At 50.6% G+C, this 18,170-nt stretch overlaps 2 protein-coding genes across 15 annotated transcripts in view; one reads left to right on the top strand and one right to left on the bottom strand.

Annotated features, from left to right (window-relative positions):
- ppfia4 (PTPRF interacting protein alpha 4) overlaps positions 1 to 14,275 on the top strand; it is a 103,899-nt gene extending 89,624 nt beyond the window's left edge. For 9 of the 14 annotated variants that reach the window (XM_035388042.1, XM_035388035.1, XM_035388036.1 and 6 more), the window contains 10 exons: positions 1 to 73; positions 1,483 to 1,545; positions 3,647 to 3,673; positions 4,241 to 4,416; positions 4,825 to 4,922; positions 5,453 to 5,628; positions 6,571 to 6,639; positions 8,069 to 8,246; positions 8,907 to 9,000; positions 11,087 to 14,275. In XM_035388042.1, coding sequence (XP_035243933.1) covers positions 1 to 73; positions 1,483 to 1,545; positions 3,647 to 3,673; positions 4,241 to 4,416; positions 4,825 to 4,922; positions 5,453 to 5,628; positions 6,571 to 6,639; positions 8,069 to 8,246; positions 8,907 to 8,965 — 919 coding nt within the window. In that variant the 3' untranslated portion in view covers positions 8,966 to 9,000; positions 11,087 to 14,275. The remainder of the gene's footprint in view (positions 74 to 1,482; positions 1,546 to 3,646; positions 3,674 to 4,240; positions 4,417 to 4,824; positions 4,923 to 5,452; positions 5,629 to 6,570; positions 6,640 to 8,068; positions 8,247 to 8,906; positions 9,001 to 11,086) is intronic. The other 5 variants (XM_035388041.1, XM_035388034.1, XM_035388045.1 and 2 more) reach the window with 4 other exon arrangements.
- A 1,649-nt stretch (positions 14,276 to 15,924) lies between these two features.
- Positions 15,925 to 18,170, bottom strand: part of myog (myogenin) — a 4,740-nt gene continuing 2,494 nt past the window's right edge. Inside the window, exons 2-3 of the mRNA XM_035388925.1 lie at positions 17,698 to 17,803; positions 15,925 to 16,759 (exon numbers count right to left, since the gene is read on the bottom strand). Of these exons, the coding sequence (XP_035244816.1) occupies positions 16,638 to 16,759; positions 17,698 to 17,803 (228 nt within the window). The 3' untranslated portion in view covers positions 15,925 to 16,637. The remainder of the gene's footprint in view (positions 16,760 to 17,697; positions 17,804 to 18,170) is intronic.

The following is an 18,170-nucleotide window of genomic DNA, read 5'->3' as shown; positions in this document are numbered from 1 at the left end:
GCTCAAGCTGCGGCTCGCCATCCAGGAGATGGTGTCCCTGACCAGCCCCTCGGCCCCGCTCACCTCCCGCACCGTAAGAGCTCCGCCCCCTAATCATAACCCCGCTCACCTCCCGCACCGTAAGAGCTCCGCCCCCTCACCTCCCGCACCGTAAGAGCTCCGCCCCCTCACCTCCCGCACCGTAAGAGCTCCGCCCCCACACCTCAGCCCCTCCCACCTCCCACACCGTAAGAGCTCCGCCCCCTAACCCTAACCCTGACCAGCCCCTCGGCCCCGCTCACCTCCCGCACCGTAAGAGCTCCGCCCCCTCACCTCCCGCACCGTAAGAGCTCCGCCCCCTAATCATAACCCCGCTCACCTCCCGCACCGTAAGAGCTCCGCCCCCTAACCCTAACCCTGACCAGCCCCTCGGCCCCGCTCACCTCCCGCACCGTAAGAGCTCCGCCCCCTCACCTCCCGCACAGTAAGAGCTCCGCCCCCTAATCATAACCCCGCTCACCTCCCGCACCGTAAGAGCTCCGCCCCCTAATCATAACCCCGCTCACCTCCCGCACCGTAAGAGCTCCGCCCCCTAATCATAACCCCGCCCACCTCCCGCACCATAAGAGCTCTGCCCCCTCACCTCAGCCCCGCTCACCTCCCGCACCGTAAGAGCTCCGCCCCAGCCCCTCAGCCCCGCTCACCTCCCGCACCGTAAGAGCTCCGCCCCAGCCCCTCAGCCCCGCTCACCTCCCGCACCGTAAGAGCTCCGTCCCCTCACCTCCCGCACCGTAAGAGCTCCGTCCCCTCACCTCCCGCACCGTAAGAGCTCCGCCCCCGCACCTCAGCCCTGCCCACCTTCCGCACGTAAGAGCTCCGCCCCCTAATCATAACCCCGCCCACCTCCTGCACCATAAGAGCTCTGCCCCCTCACCTCAGCCCCGCCCACCTCCCCCTCACCTCAGCTCCGCCCACCTCCCACACCATAAGAGCTCCACCCCCTCACCTCAGCCCTGCCCCCTTCCCACACCGTCCTCCCCCCATTATTAGAGCCCGTCTCTCTGTGCCTCTCCTTCCCACTCAGTAATACTTTATCCGTCTGCATCATCTTCCTCACTGCAGTTTCACCCCCTGGAGAGTTTCCTTCTTTCAGCTTCTATGAGTTATGCACCCACTTAATGCGCGATAAGCCACCATTGCAGGGCTGAGCACAGACCTCTTCACTGCACAATCCCGCTGACAAACCCAGGGTTTCTCTCACCTGTGAGCCCTGTGTCTGGCATGTGGGATAAGGCAGCATGTCGCTCAGGCTCAGAGTCTGGGCTGTTTCCCGTCTGCTAGCCCAGTCTCCATGCCAACGCGGCTCAGATTAACGCTGGGGAGCTGGGCTTCAGTGAAACCTGTCCTGTGCTGTCTGTCCAGCCCTGATCAGCACTAAACGGTCCCCACAAGGTGTGTAACCGTGTGTGTGTGTGTGTCTGCGTTCTCTCTTCTCCTGTGCAGTCCTCCGGAAATGTGTGGGTGACTCACGAGGAAATGGAGAACCTGGCATCCTCCAGCAAAGCGGTCAGTGCCATCTGGGTGATACCCCCGCCCCCCCCCCCCCCCCCCCCCCCCCCCCCCTCGCCATGATGGCATATGCTTCATTTCCCCTCCTTACACTGCGTCTGTTTACATCCACAACAGGCACTCGTGCAATGTGCATGCGTGCGTGTGTATGCGTGTGTGTTTCAGTGTGTATTTGTGTGTGTGTGTGTGTGTGTGTTTCAGTGTGTGTGTGTGTGTGTGTGTGAGTGTGTGTGTGTGTGTGTGTGTGTTTGTGTGTGTGTGTGTGTGTGTGTGTGAGTGTGTGTGTGTGTGTGTGTGTTTCAGTGTGTATTTGTGAGTGTGTGTGTGAGAGAGAGATAAGGGGTTAGTAAATCTAAAAGCTCATTCTTTGCTCTGTGTGAATCCTGCTCTTTGCTCGCTGTAGAGCAGTGACTCTGCTGAAGCTGTTCTGGGTCTGTCTGAGGTTTGTGAGAGATGTGCGTGAGAAGCTAACTCTTCCCCTCTGTGCGCTAACACGCTGCTCAGGCTAACCCTTCCCCTCTGTGCGCTAACATGCTGCTCAGACTAACACTTCCCCTCTGTGCACTAACATGCTGCTCAGGCTAACTCTTCTCCTCTGTGCGCTAACACACTGCTCAGACTAACTCTTCCCCTCTGTGCGCTAACACGCTGCTCAGGCTAACTCTTCCCCTCTGTGCGCTAACACGCTGCTCAGGCTAACCCTTCCCCTCTGTGCGCTAACATGCTGCTCAGACTAACTCTTCCCCTCTGTGCGCTAACACGCTGCTCAGGCTAACTCTTCCCCTCTGTGCGCTAACACGCTGCTCAGGCTAACTCTTCCCCTCTGTGCGCTAACACGCTGCTCAGGCTAACCCTTCCCCTCTGTGCGCTAACATGCTGCTCAGACTAACTCTTCCCCTCTGTGCGCTAACACGCTGCTCAGACTAACTCTTCCCCTCTGTGCGCTAACACTACTCAGGCTAACTCTTCTCCTCTGTGCGCTAACACGCTGCTCAGGCTAACTCTTCCCCTCTGTGCGCTAACATGCTGCTCAGGCTAACTCTTCTCCTCTGTGCGCTAACATGCTGCTCAGGCTAACTCTTCCCCTCTGTGCGCTAACACGCTGCTCAGGCTAACCCTTCCCCTCTGTGCGCTAACATGCTGCTCAGACTAACTCTTCCCCTCTGTGCGCTAACACGCTGCTCAGGCTAACTCTTCCCCTCTGTGCGCTAACACGCTGCTCAGGCTAACTCTTCCCCTCTGTGCGCTAACATGCTACTCAGACTAACTCTTCCCCTCTGTGCGCTAACACGCTGCTCAGACTAACTCTTCCCCTCTGTGCACTAACACGCTGCTCAGACTAACTCCCCTCTGTGCGCTAACACTACTCAGGCTAACTCTTCTCCTCTGTGCGCTAACACGCTGCTCAGGCTAACTCTTCCCCTCTGTGCGCTAACATGCTGCTCAGGCTAACTCTTCTCCTCTGTGCGCTAACACTACTCAGGCTAACTCTTCTCCTCTGTGCGCTAACACGCTGCTCAGGCTAACTCTTCCCCTCTGTGCGCTAACACTACTCAGGCTAACTCTTCTCCTCTGTGCGCTAACACGCTGCTCAGGCTAACTCTTCCCCTCTGTTCACTAACACGCTGCTCAGACAAACTCTTCCCCTCTGTGCGCTAACACGCTGCTCAGGCTAACTCCCCTCTGTGCGCTAACATGCTGCTCAGGCTAACTCTTCCCCTCTGTGCGCTAACACGCTGCTCAGGCTAACTCTTCCCCTCTGTGCGCTAACACGCTGCTCAGGCTAACTCTTCCCCTCTGTGCGCTAACATGCTGCTCAGGCTAACTCTTCTCCTCTGTGCGCTAACACGCTGCTCAGGCTAACTCTTCCCCTCTGTGCGCTAACACGCTGCTCAGACTAACTCTTCCCCTCTGTGCGCTAACACGCTGCTCAGGCTAACTCTTCCCCTCTGTGCGCTAACATGCTGCTCAGGCTAACTCTTCTCCTCTGTGCGCTAACATGCTGCTCAGGCTAACTCTTCCCCTCTGTGCGCTAACACGCTGCTCAGGCTAACTCTTCTCCTCTGTGCGCTAACATGCTGTCGCGTCTGACGGACAGGAGAATGAGGAGGGGAGCTGGGCTCAGGTGAGCGATGGGGTCACAGGGGTCACCGGGTCACTGGGGTCGCCTAGGCACAGCGTCTCACTGTCAAACCCTCACTCTGTCCCCACGCCAACGAACACATGTCCGCCAGGAAGAGTGTCTTTGCTGAACAGTGTCTTGCGTTAGCTTCTTCAGAACGATTGTGTTATTTGCCAGAAAAGATTGAAATGAGGTGCACTCTGAGTGAAAGGACACGGCCCTCTACACACGGAATAAATATGATACATTTTATTATTATCGTACAGTTCAGTCTTGAGACAGATATGATTAATGTTCTCACTGTGTTTGACAGCTTGGTGATTTGCGAGGACAGTTGTGTTTAGGGAACTAGACCTTTGACTTCTGGGGGTGCTGCCTTCCAGGACACTGCACCTAAATTGCTAGACTGGATTTGGCAAATATCAAACTATGTAAATATATAAATTGAACTGCATAGGTTTGGAAAAATGTGGATAGGCAACATCACCGGCTTAGCATATCAATAGTGGAGTATAAGGCAGAGCAGCGCCTCACTGGGGATGAGGGCTGACGTGTGACTCCCTGTGGCAGACCCTGGCGTACGGGGACATGAACCACGAGTGGATCGGGAACGAGTGGCTGCCCAGCCTGGGCCTGCCCCAGTACCGCAGCTACTTCATGGAGTGCCTGGTGGACGCCCGCATGCTGGACCACCTGACCAAGAAGGACCTGCGCACGCATCTCAAAATGGTCGACAGTTTCCACCGGTGAGTGTGTGTAAATACACACACACACACACACTCACACTCACACACACACACACACACACACACACACTCACACACACACACACTTACACACACACACACACACACACTCACACACACACACACACACACGCACACGCACACGCACACGCACACTCACACTCACACACACACACACACACACACACACTCACGCACGCACGCACGCACACACACGCACACGCACACTCACACACACACACACACACACACACACACACACACACACACACACACTCACATACATGCACAGAAACAAACGCACACAAGATTAATAAAATGTATGTTGCAGTTTTCTCTCTTTAATATACATTTACATGACAGAACGGCGTTGCTTACTGTGTGTCTTGTTTGTCGTTGTCACTAAAGAGCCAGTTTGCAGTACGGGATAATGTGTCTGAAGCGTTTGAATTACGATCGTAAAGAACTGGACCGGAGGAGAGAAGAGTGTCAGCAAGATATTAAAGGTACTGAACAGCCAGTGTGTTTATGCCTAATACAGCAAGATCTGCTCTGCAGCTGTCCAATGTGCTGAATAGACAGTGCCACCTGGTGGTGACTATGGGAGCTGTTCTACTCTTCTGTAATTCATGAAGCAGACCGCTGGGAATTTGGGACACACCTCATTAAGAACCTTTTTAACAACAAGTGCTCTGTCTCCAGAATACCTTATACTCAATATGCATATTTATTACATTCATACATATTAATTCCAACAATATTTAATTCATAGCTTCATTCATAACACCTCTGAATTAAACATGACTATTGAGTACATTTTGCTGAGAGTAAGCAGGTAATCATCTTGTAATCCATTCTGATATTAGTGTATATTCATTTAGCAAAATTTAGTCTTGAAGTTTTTTTTTTTTTTTATAAGACATGATATTTGGTTGATATTTTCCGCTGTGCTCTGTGCCCTGTCTCTATGGTGCCGCTCTGCTCTGTGCCCTGTCTCTATGGTGCCGCTCTGCTCTGTGCCCTGTCTCTATGGTAGACGCCCTGGTGTGGACCAATGAGCAGGTGATGCACTGGGTGCAGTCCATCGGGCTGAAGGAGTACAGCGCTAACCTGCTGGAGAGCGGCGTGCACGGAGCCCTCATCGCCCTGGACGAGAACTTCGACTTCTACAGCATGGCGCTCATCCTGCAGATCCCCATGCAGAACACACAGGTGAGCGGGGTACCCTGGGATACCCATGCAGAACACGCAGGTGAGCGGGAGTGGGGTACCCTGGGATACCCATGCAGAACACACAGGTGAGCGGGGTACCCTGGGATCCCCATGCAGAACACGCAGGTGAGCGGGGTACCCTGGGATACCCGTGCAGAACACGCAGGTGAGCGGGAGTGGGGTACCCTGGGATACCCATGCAGAACACACAGGTGAGCGGGAGTGGGGTACCCTGGGATACCCATGCAGAACACGCAGGTGAGCGGGAGTGGGGTACCCTGGGATACCCATGCAGAACACACAGGTGAGCGGGGTACCCTGGGATACCCATGCAGAACACGCAGGTGAGCGGGAGTGGGGTACCCTGGGATACCCATGCAGAACACACAGGTGAGCGGGGTACCCTGGGATACCCATGCAGAACACACAGGTGAGTGGGGTACCCTGGGATACCCATGCAGAACACACAGGTGAGCGGGAGTGGGGTACCCTGGGATACCCATGCAGAACACACAGGTGAGCGGGGTACCCTGGGATACCCATGCAGAACACACAGGTGAGTGGGGTACCCTGGGATACCCATGCAGAACACACAGGTGAGCGGGAGTGGGGTACCCTGGGATACCCATGCAGAACACACAGGTGAGTGGGGTACCCTGGGATACCCATGCAGAACACACAGGTGAGTGGGGTACCCTGGGATACCCATGCAGAACACGCAGGTGAGCGGGAGTGGGGTACCCTGGGATACCCATGCAGAACACACAGGTGAGCGGGAGTGGGGTACCCTGGGATACCCATGCAGAACACGCAGGTGAGCGGGAGTGGGGTACCCTGGGATACCCATGCAGAACACACAGGTGAGAGACACAGGGAATCGTTGCTGTGCTGTGCTGTCCCTGTGCAGAGGCTCATGGGTAATCTCTTCCCTGTGACTCGTAGGCCCGGCAGGTTCTGGAGCGGGAGTTCAACAACGTGCTGGCGCTGGGTACCGACCGTCGGCTCGATGAGGTGGGTGTGGGTCCCGGGGGGGTCTGCCGGGGGGGGGTCTGTCGGGGGGGGGTCCCCTGGGGGGGTCCGCATTGCTCACATCTCTTACTTTACACAGCTGTGGTTGCTATTGGCAACACCAACACACACACGCACGCCGTCATTCTGACAAGTCTCCACATTTTCCGTGCTGAGCCATCCTCAGGCTCTGCACTACAGTCTGTGCAGGCCCTACATTTCATCACCAGAGTTTGGCGAGTTCTGCAGTCATAATATTTAATCTGGGAAGAAGTGATTTAATTAAAAGTCTGAGTCAATGCGTGATATGAAAATAAACGCCACCCACATTTTTAATAATGCAGCTGAACTGTGTGACTCAAACAATTGAGTATTCTCTGAGTCCGCACTTCCTCTTCTTGTGGTAGGGGGTTTCGTAAAGTGTTCAGAAGACTGTCCAGTAGTGTGTTCAGTTGCATGTTCAGTAGCATGTTCAGTGATGTGTTTAATAAAGTGTTCAGTAACATGTTCAATAGCCTGTTTAGTGACATGTTAAATATCATGTTCAATAGCGTGTTCAGTAACTTGTTCAGTAGCATGTTCAGTAACTTGTTCAGTAGCATGTTCAGTAGCGTGTTCAGTATTGTATTCAGTAGCGTGTTCAGTAGTTGTAGCATGTTCAGTAGTGCGTTCAGTAGCGCTGTGCTCGTTTCCTGCAGAGCGATGACAGGCCTCTCCACCGCTCGTGTGTTCAGTAGCGTGTTCAGTAGCGTGTTCAGTAGTGTGTTCTGTAGCGTGTTCAGTAGCGTGTTCAGTAGTGTGTTCTGTAGCATGTTCAGTAACATGTTCAGTAGTGCGTTCAGTAATGTGTTCAGTAGCATGTTCAATAGTGTGTTCAGTAGCGTGTTCAGTGGCGCTGTGCTCGTTTCCTGCAGAGCGATGATAGGCCTCTCCACCGCTCGTGTGTTCAGTGGCGTGTTCAGTGGCGTGTTCAGTGGCGTGTTCAGTGGCGCTGTGCTTGTTTCCTGCAGAGCGATGACAGGCCTCTCCACCGCTCGTGTGTTCAGTAGCGTGTTCAGTAGCGTGTTCAGTGGCGCTGTGCTCGTTTCCTGCAGAGCGATGACAGGCCTCTCCACCGCTCGTGTGTTCAGTAGCGTGTTCAGTGGCGTGCGTGTTCAGTAGTAGTAGCGTGTTCAGTGGCGTGTTCAGTAGCGTGTTCAGTAGCGTGTTCAGTAGCGCTGTGCTCGTTTCCTGCAGAGCGATGACAGGCCTCTCCACCGCTCGCGTGTTCAGTAGCGTGCGTGTTCAGTAGCGTGTTCAGTAGCATGTTCAGTGGCGCTGTGCTCGTTTCCTGCAGAGCGATGACAGGCCTCTCCACCGCTCGTGTGTTCAGTGGCGTGTTCAGTAGCGTGTTCAGTAGCGTGTTCAGTGGCGCTGTGCTCGTTTCCTGCAGAGCGATGACAGGCCTCTCCACCGCTCGCCGTCGTGGAGGAAGCGGTTCCGCCCGCGGGAGGGGCAGGGCTTGGGCACGCTGCCCGGCTCCATGGAAACGCTGCCCGCCGGCTTCCGCCTCACCGCCATGTCTATGCCCCCCTCCCTGGCCATGGTGCCCAGGAAGCTGCAGCCGGAAGGTAGGGCTCCGCGGAGCTGAACACCACCCGCGGTCCGTCCCTTATTAACGTCCCCCTAACAGCGAGGGACAGCCCTCAGGAAGCAGCATGATGAACACACAGGCACAGGCCTTCTCAAGCAGCCAATCGTCTGCATGGAAAACTGAAACGCACAGGCCGCTAAAATCGCTGTGCAACTGCGTAAATAAACAGTGAATCTGATTCGTGGATGGTTGGAAGAAATCCTGCTAATTATCGGTATTAATCAATTGTGAACTAAAGGATTAGAAGAGGAACAGGTGCCCTATGAGATATACACTTCCAGAATTTTCTCTGTTGCAGCAAAAGCATAAACACTGTCAAGTCTATCTTTAGCGCTTAATTCTTAGGCTAAAACTCTTCTTGAATCAGACGCATTTCTGATGCGGTGAGCATTACACAAACAGGAGTCCACACGAGGCATCTTAGAGTACAGAGAACTGACCAAAGACAGGCCCCCGCCCCCTGGCCTGGTAACGCTCAGTTACCACGGCGATGTGGCAGCTGCTCTGCTCATTCGGCGACGCCTGGCCCAAAACGCCTCCCCCCCCCCCCCCTTCGCATTACGCTGCACTGACCGCATGTTGTTTTGTTTCTGTCTGCCCCGCCCCCCCCCCCCCGCGCGCGCCGCGGCGGCGCTAGCCGGACCCCCGGCCCCTCAGAGGCTAGACCCCTCCGCCGTTCGGACTTACTCATGCTAACCGCTCCATGCTAACCGCAGCGCTCGCTCCACCAGGTAAGCGGCCCCCTTCAGTAGACCCGCTGCAGTTAGGGCGGGCGTACAGTATACCGTTTACTCACGGGTTACCACGTCGGGAGATGGGATGCCCTCTCACACTTAACGAGCTCCAGATTCTGACAACCCTGATTGGATGATAGCGTAGACTATACGAGCTCTCGACCAGGTCAGATGACGTTACAGTCGGCAAAGCACAGCGGGAAAAACGTCATACACAGAGCCACCTCCCGATTGGTCGACGGGAAGTGAAACACAGAATCGGCTCGCGTGACCTCTCACACCTGACCAATTCAAGCCGATTGTGCCCAAATGTTTTTGACATGTCAAAAAGCGCCCGGGAGCCCGTAGACCAATCAGATCGGTTTGGAGTGGGGTCTCATAGCTCGCGAGTTGCGACGTTGCGAACATTTTCGTATGATTTAGTCCCGATCAGAAAAAAAAACAATCGCTCAAAACTCGTATAATGTACGCCCGCCCTTAGGCTGGGGACACATTTACCTGTGAGTCATAAACTCAGTCATAAGTTCAACAAACTGGTGATGCCCTTTGAATTTTTTCAGTTAGAAAATCACCATTTCAATTTCCATTAGAAAATGTGCATGCCTGCTTCATTGCAACCGTCCAGCAAGGTCACCATCAGCAACCACCAAACATCCCTGTACCTTTGCATTTACATAATCGTTATTTGTATGCATAATGTGTATTTCATGATAGGTTTTTACATACATGGTTTCTGTGTTCGTTTCTCCTCACCACAGTTCATTCTCACGCACAGTAAAGTTCTCCTCGCACACAATAAAGTTCTCCTCACACACAAAGTTCTCACACGCACAGTAAAGTTCTCTCATGCACAGTAAAGTTCTCCGCTCGCACAGTAAAGTTCTTGTGTGCAGTAAAGTTCCTCTCACACACAGTAAAGTTCCTTTCACACACAGTAAAGTTCCTCTCACATGCAGTGAAGTTTCACACACAGTCAAGTTCCTCTCGCACACAGTAAAGTTCCTCTCTCACACAGTAAAGTTCTTCTCACACACAGTAAAGTTCCTCTCACATGCAGTGAAGTTTCACACACAGTCAAGTTCCTCTCGCACACAGTAAAGTTCCTCTCTCACACAGTAAAGTTCTTCTCACACACAGTAAAGTTCCTCTCACATGCAGTGAAGTTTCACACACAGTCAAGTTCCTCTCGCACACAGTAAAGTTCCTCTCACACAGTAAAGTTCCTCTCACACACAGTAAAGTTCCTCTCACACACAGTAAAGTTTCTCTCACACACAGTAAATTTCCTCTCACACACAGTAAAGTTCCTCACGCACATTTCTCCTCGGCTTCGCTGTGAGCGCTCTTTTACTTCCTGCCGCTGAACCGCCATTTGCATGCAACCTCTATGCTGCTGCACAACAGCTTATGTTTCGCAGATTATTTTACTCAGACAATGCCAGGTAGACCTGTGAGTGACTCAGTTCAGTGCTGCACAATGTTATTTTACTCAGACAATGCCAGGTAGACCTGTGAGTGACTCAGTTCAGTGCTGCACAATGTTATTTTACTCAGACAGTGCCAGGTAGACCTGTGAGTGACTCAGTTCAGTGCTGCACAATGTTGGCTTCGTGTGATTCTTGGACTTATATGCATGTACAGAACATAAACTCATAATATCCTGAAAATCCTGGTGAATTGACTGGAAGTCTCCTGACTAAATTTACTAATACAAAATAAAAATACTAATCTCAAAAGTTTTACCGAACCCTTTTAGCCAGTCTTTGAAAACACTCAGATACTGTAGCTAGCGTAGTCTCAATGTAAATATACGGTTCAAAATGTGATATTTGAAAGTTGAAATGATCTAACGATTAGGTGCACCTCATGGCAGGAGAAACCGTGGTGCATCGTGGCGATGGACAGATGTGTCTCAGAGTGTGTGTTAATGTGGTGAGGTGTGTTTGACGTGTTGGTGAAGTTTATCTCTGTTTCTGACTCTCTCACACAGTGCATTCCCTCTCTGTCTCTGACTCTCTCACACAGTGCAGGTGTGTTTGCCGTGTTGGTGAAGTTTATCTCTGTCTCTGACTCTCTCACACAGTGCATTCCCACTACCTGTATGGACACATGCTCGCTGCCTTTCGAGAGTGAAATGCCAAATGTGAAGAGGCCGTCTCTCGGCTCCTGGGAGCGCTGTGAGCGTAGAACCTGCCGACTGGCCCCATTCTCCGACTCTGTGCAATAGGGGAGGTGAAATGCTGACCACTGAACCTTGAACTTTGAACTCTGAACTTGGGGGGGGGGGGGGGGTGCACTCTTGCGTACCTGCTGTGAAGGAGACCTCAGTCACGACAGTAAATTTCCAGTATTTCCAGTTACCTAGTTGCTGTAAGTGTGGTTCAGATTCTCCCTGTTTTAAGCTGGTGTATCTCGCCCTGTAGTCTGTCTTTCGTGGTATATATCCTGTGTGCATCTATGGTATACAGTATATAAGACCCCACCCCCCTACCGGTTATGCAAGGTAATAATTATTTTTTCTCTTTCTGTATATAAAATGGATGACATATGTTTTTATAGAAATATATATGGAATTTAAATTATATTATTATCGTATGAAGACTAAAGGTAGGTCTTAGCTGGTGACTGTTTCTGTATGTTGGACCTCTGTTCGGTAGACCTGTGTTACCTTTGTCTGTTTTAAAGATGACGGTGTGAGTAGTTGTTTCATCTGAGGAGTAATGTTTTGTGAATACTGCGATGACACTTACCTGTGGAAATCGGTCATTCCTCAAACCTCAAAGCGTTTATTCAGCTCAATTATCCTTCCCCCTATTTTTTATAAATGCAAAAACATGATAAAAATAGATGTTTCGCTGCTGTTCTATCGAATGGAGGACAGTTGGGTATAAGAGGTGTGTAACCGGGGGGAAAAAGCAATACTCTTTTATATCAGCTGCATTGGGAGATTTCAGAGCCTATAAGGTGCTGTGAATGCAGAGAATCTCATGTCAAAACCTCACTGTCATCTGCCCCATAGAACTGTGGGAATTGTAGGAACCTCACTGTCATCCGTCCCATAGAACTGTGGGAGCTGTAGGAACCTCACTGTCATCTGTCCCATAGAACTGTGGGAGTTGTAGGAACCTCACTGTCATCCGTCCCATAGAACTGTGGGAGCTGTAGGAACCTCATTGTCATCCGTCCCATAGAACTGTGGGAGTTGTAGGAACCTCACTGTCATCTGCCCCATAGAACTGTGGGAGTTGTAGGAACCTCACTGTCTATACTGTGGGAGTTGTAGGAACCTCACTGTCATCTGTCCCATAGAACTGTGGGATCTGTAGGAACCTCACTGTCATCTGTCCCATGGAACTGTGGGAATTGTAGGAACCTCACTGTCATCCGTCCCATAGAACTGTGGGAGCTGTAGGAACCTCACTGTCATCTGTCCCATGGAACTGTGGGAGTTGTAGGAACCTCACTGTCATCTGCCCCATAGAACTGTGGGATTTGTAGGAACCTCACAGTCATCTGTCCCATGGAACTGTGGGAGTTGTAGGAACCTCACTGTCATCCTTCCCATAGAACTGTGGGAGCTGTAGGAACCTCACTGTCATCTGTCCCATGGAACTGTGGGAGTTGTAGGAACCTCACTGTCATCTGCCCTATAGAACTATGGGAGCTGTAGCTAACGTGCTGCTTTGCAATAGACAATGACATTCAGGTTTGGTCACCTGTGCATCTCAGTCATGACACTTTACCAAGGCCTGCCCCTTCTCGCCACTGAGGGGAGGGGGTGGGGAGGGGGGGGGTGAATCCCTGAAAGTGGATCTGAGATACACATGGACTCTAAGCCCCTCCCCTTCCCCCTCCCCCATCATGAATATTAAGTGCAGACTAAATTGAAGTGTGCTGTATGTATATTCTTTCCCGCCAGTGTGTAAATGATATTCTGAACGTTGTATCGTGCTCTTGTGGCAGCTATAAGTACTGTAAGTGTATTTTATGCCAAGTGTGAATCAAAGCTGAGAAATGAAGTCATTTTTTGTTATTAACATGGTGTGCTGTATTAATTGTCCAACAAATGACTGTGTATATACCTTTTTATATTTGTATTATTTATTTTTATTGAATATTTATTTAACCAGGGTAGAAGTCACATTGAGACACCTCTTTTGAGAGTGAACCCTGGAGCCTACAAGTCTGTGGACATGACATTGACATGACATTGACATGACATTGACATCATTAAAGATCTATAATAATTTCTTATGTAATGTGATCAGGAGGCAAATCTCAATTCAGGAGTTTATTTTTTTTAAAGTGCTACAGACCTCTGTTGTTCGATGAGAGAACTGGTACGACTTTGACAATCAACATTCACACCTGCAAGCAGACAAGGACCCGACTCCCAGCCAGAACCAGGTGAAGAAACGCCCGTACTGACCCACCTCACCCCCAAGGGAAGGTTTGTTGGAGGTTCTGTGCCAGGCTTGCCTTGTGAAAATGATGAAATGTTTAGTTTTTTTGTGCACAAGGACATTTCCAGTCTGACAATAAAAAAGGCTCTGGGCCAGTTTCCCAGACATGTATTAAGCCTTGTCCTAGACTAAAAAGAAAAATTCAACAATGATCAACACTGAAAAAACATGCAGTCTAAGACCAGGCTTAATTTGTGTCCGGGAATCCAGCCCTAGAAAAATCCTAAATTGAAAATTTTTAAAACAGAGTGATCGACTTCTGATGACAAAGTGGTTTAATTTCATCTTTGATTTTTTTAGTGTGATGGTCGTTGAATGCTTCTAGATTATGAATATTTGTTGACTCATGGTAGCTGTGATCTGCTGAGTTTTGGAGTGACCACTGTTCCCCAGGTGTATATGCCTCTGGAGCCCAGCATGGACTCCCTGTCAGATCCTTCCAGCGTTTGACCTGTCAGTCATATTTGAATGACGGGACCCTGGTTACCATGGCGTTATGCTGTCTCTGGGGGGAGTTCACTCACAGGGGGCCATTTGGCAAAGCTGCTATTATCTATAGACCACACCCTTTAGTTATATTCCTACAAGAATGACATCTTGATTTCTACACAAAATGTTTGCTAATTGCCACAGATACTGTCAAAGCTATGGTCCTGGATTGGTCTGGAGAGCAGAGCTTTCTTTAAAATATGTTGGAAATTGATTGTATTTTCCTCAGAAACTGTGAAGTTGATCTTATTGTTTCCTTAGCTCTGATGTTTCGCTGTTTCACATGCATGCAAACATTGATAATAAAGAAAGCTATGATACGCTAGCGTAGTACTGGCATTTTATAATGATATAGATTTAACTCTGTCCCAGCATATGAAACTGCAAACTTTTTGTGATCCTCATTTCTCCTTTATTTGCAGTTTCATTTATTCTATTTCAGATTAATAATGTTATGATGTGGTAATGAATGATCATAACTTATCTCTGGTGCAGATATTTTTTAGATTGAATCTGAAAGAAAATTTGGTCCTTGAAGATATGGGTGTAGAAATATCAAAGTGACTGTCTTGGGAAAAATCCATGTTATGTTTGTGCCGTCTATACCGCAGAAATGGAATAAATGGGCTATAAGGTGCATAACTTCCTTCGGTAAAGTTAATCTGATCTACAGGGGAAAACACACAAACAGCAGCATCCACAGTCTGTTCCGTCTCTCCTTCACGTCACTCAGAAATGTGGCCAGTCTGTTGTTTTGTCTTTTTGTGTGAACTTCACGGATTGTAGTGACTGTTGTGAGTTACTCAAACACGTGCTGCCATCTTTAAGGTCTTTAAGGTCCAGGTGGTGCTCTTCAGTCTCTGCAGCTCTCAGTGGGAGGCCCCAGGGTTATTAGTGCGTGTTTCGCAGCGCACAGTTAAAAAAGGGTCGTTTGTGTCGCCCTTGTGGGTCTGCCTGGCCCACAGTGAGGGCTGAGGAATGGCTGCAGCTGAGGGGGACATCCCTCGTTCTTTGGGGAGTGGGTGTAACGCGCTTTATAAGAGCACTGAGCCATGTCTCCCAGCAGGCCCTGTTGTGGTCATTTGAGTAGCCGCTCGCAGCAGCAATGCTACACCTGCCAGAGCTATGAGATCTACGACAGGTGCTGCTGCCCGTACTGAACAGGCCTGGCTCCACCCCCCAGTAGAGCTGCTCTGAGTAAACCCTGAGTGAGTGTAGCTCTGCCTCCTGAGTAAGTCTAGCTCCACCCCCTGATAAAGCTGCTCTGAGTAAACCCTGAGTAAGTGTAGCTCTGCCTCCTGAGTAAGTCTAGCTCCACCCCCTGAAAAAGCTGCTCCACACGCTGTGACCCTGAATAAGTGTAGCACCGCCTCTTGAGTAAGTCTAGCTCCACCCCCTGATAAAGCTGCTCCACACGCTGTGACCCTGAATAAGTGTAGCTCCGCCTCTTGAGTAAGTGTAGCTCCGCCTCCTGATAGAGAAATTGAAAGGTCTACATTTCAGCCTCTGAGTTCCAGTTGAATAGTAAACGTTAACCTGTAATTGTGAGATGAACTGTTGACAGCTTTTTAGAAAATGGTCCTAGATACCCCATGAAGGTCACTGTTTGTAAGGAGTTTTGCACGTGTTTTACCTGAGGTGGCACTATATGAGTACATTAAGTTATTGAGCATTGGGTATTAAATGCTTCCCCTTTGGTTTGCTTTGCAGTCTGGTTTCTAAGGGATAAACCTGTAAAACACATGTTGAGGAGATCTGTGGAAATCCATGTGCTTCTGTTTAACAGGACACCTTAGGTCTCTGACTGAAGATGGTCTTCAGTGCTGCGTTGTACCTTTAAAAATGTTTGATTATGTCCTTAAATATAAAGATTATTGTCAGAATAAATTACTGATCAATAAAACTGATAAGCAAAGCGAATTGTGTTGGCTGTATTTGAATCAGACAAATACATTTTAGAAAGGCTTTATAGAAATACACGTCAATCTTTATTATAAAAATCAAAATAAGTTAGCAAAATAAAGAATAAAATAGCAAAACCACTCTGTAGAAAATAGGGAAGTATGTACATCACTGGCATTCATATCTGGTTTAAATTAAGCAGAAATTGGTCAAACTGCAGTTTAAAACGTTGGCCCCAAGAATTTTACCCTTTTTTTTTTCTTTTTTTTTTTAAAGTATAACAAACACACACGCAAATAAAATCAAGAATGAAAAGGGGAAATGCGAAACAGGAAGCCGCTCTCTCGTCTTCTGCGTTAAGGAGAGGTGAGCTTCCTGTCGAGCTCCTCTCATTTTCCCACATAAAAACAACGAACGTTATAAAAATGGACCGCGGGCTTTGATTGGAGGAAAGGGGCAGTCGCAGCCCTTTGGACCGCGGGCTTTGATTGGAGGAAAGGGGCAGTCGCAGCCCTTTGGACCGCGGGCTTTGATTGGAGGAAAGGGGCAGTCGCAGCCCTTTGGACCGCGGGCTTTGATTGGAGGAAAGGGGCAGTCGCAGCCCTTTGGACCGCGGGCTTTGATTGGAGGAAAGGGGCAGTCGCAGCCCTTTGGACCGCGGGCTTTGATTGGAGGAAAGGGGCAGTCGCAGCCCTTTGGTTGTGTGAGCGCTGATCCTGTCGCTCTGGTCTCTGGACGCTTTGGATGGGGGGTGGGGGGGGGCGGGATGGGGGTGGGTGTTTATTTGGAAATGTCCCCTGAGTAAGCTGGGGGGGCCCCCTCCCCCGCCGCCGTGATGCTGTCCACGATGGAGGTGAGGGAGCGCAGGGTGGGCTGTTCCAGCGAGTCCTCGTTCAGCATGTCTGCGAAACGCACAAACACAGCGGGCCCGGGTCAGGCTTCCTCTCCCCCCGACACATCCCACCACACCGTCCTCTCCCCCCGACACATCCCACCACATCGTCCTGTCCCCCCGACACATCCCACCACATCGTCCTCCCCCCCCGACACATCCCACCACATCGTCCTCTCCCCCCGACACATCCCACCACATCGTCCTCTCCCCCCGACACATCCCACCACATCGTCCTCTCCCCCCGACACATCCCACCACATGGTCCTCTCCCCCCGACACATCCCACCACATCGCTGCAGTGAGGCAGCAGTGTAGAATAGTGGGTAAGGTGCCTAAAGGTCGCAGGTTCGATTCCTGGGTAGGACACTGCCGTTGTACCCTTGAGCGAGGTACTTAACCTGCATTGCTTCAGTATATATCCAGCTATATGAATGGATGCAGCGTAAATGCTGTGTTAAAAAGTTGTGTAAGTCGCTCTGGATAAGAGCGTCTGCTAAATGCCTGTAATCTAATGTCGAGTCGATAGTTTCGCACTCATTCCTCTGTGGCTTTGCTGTGAAATCAACTGCTCGTATACAGTGGTATTTCTGCAAAGTTTTCATTATTTTCACTTTGCTGTATAGCCCTGTATTATACGTGTGGTTGTTAATAAGCAATGCATCATGGGAATGAAGGTGCAGTCCTGCATCTAAAGCCAGTTTCAACTAAGTGGCGAGTACTTGGAGGAAACCGCCCTTTGATTGGCTCTTCAACCAAATTAAACTTGGAGCAAGTGCTTGACTGGACATATCTGCAACAAGGACTGGTCAACTGATTGAAACCTGAAGACATTAGGAATTCGTGAGGATCTTGATGTTGAGAGGGGATTTGGAGATTTGTGGGCGTACCCTCAGCTGTGGTGCTGTAGGCGGGGGGGTGTTTGGTAAGGGGGGGGTGTGGTCGTACCCTCAGGCGTGGTGCTGTAGGCGGGGCCACAGTGATCTGAGGCGCTGCTCCACTCTGGACTGCTGCAGCAGGTGCTGCCCGAACCCGGATCGCTGCTGGAGGACACCTGTCAAAAAGGGGGGGGGCAGGGGGCGGGGGGGAGCAGCCACACATGCCTCCGTCAGTCATGTCAGGCTCAAACGCAGACCTCGTGTTTCCTGTCCTGAGCGTATTTTACCGCTGCGCAGCCTCCACTGCACGTACCGCACTGAGACAGAATTCTAGGGAGCGCTGTTCTTTGAGCTCGCAAAGGAAAATCAATGTTCTGCAAATATTAGCGCTGGCGCTTAGCTCCACGAAGCTCAGCGGGCCTGGTGCGCGGCGGGCACTTCGAGCAGAGCTGAGTGTGTGTCAAAGCCTTGGCTGTGACATGCTGCAGGTTATTAAAATTCGCTGTGAGGTCGCGGTCAGCCTGCGTGTTGGTACACTCCAGG

Source organism: Anguilla anguilla, chromosome 13, assembly GCF_013347855.1.
Source record: "Anguilla anguilla isolate fAngAng1 chromosome 13, fAngAng1.pri, whole genome shotgun sequence".
Lineage (NCBI taxonomy): Eukaryota > Metazoa > Chordata > Actinopteri > Anguilliformes > Anguillidae > Anguilla > Anguilla anguilla.
This window is presented reverse-complemented; position numbering and strand designations above follow the sequence as displayed.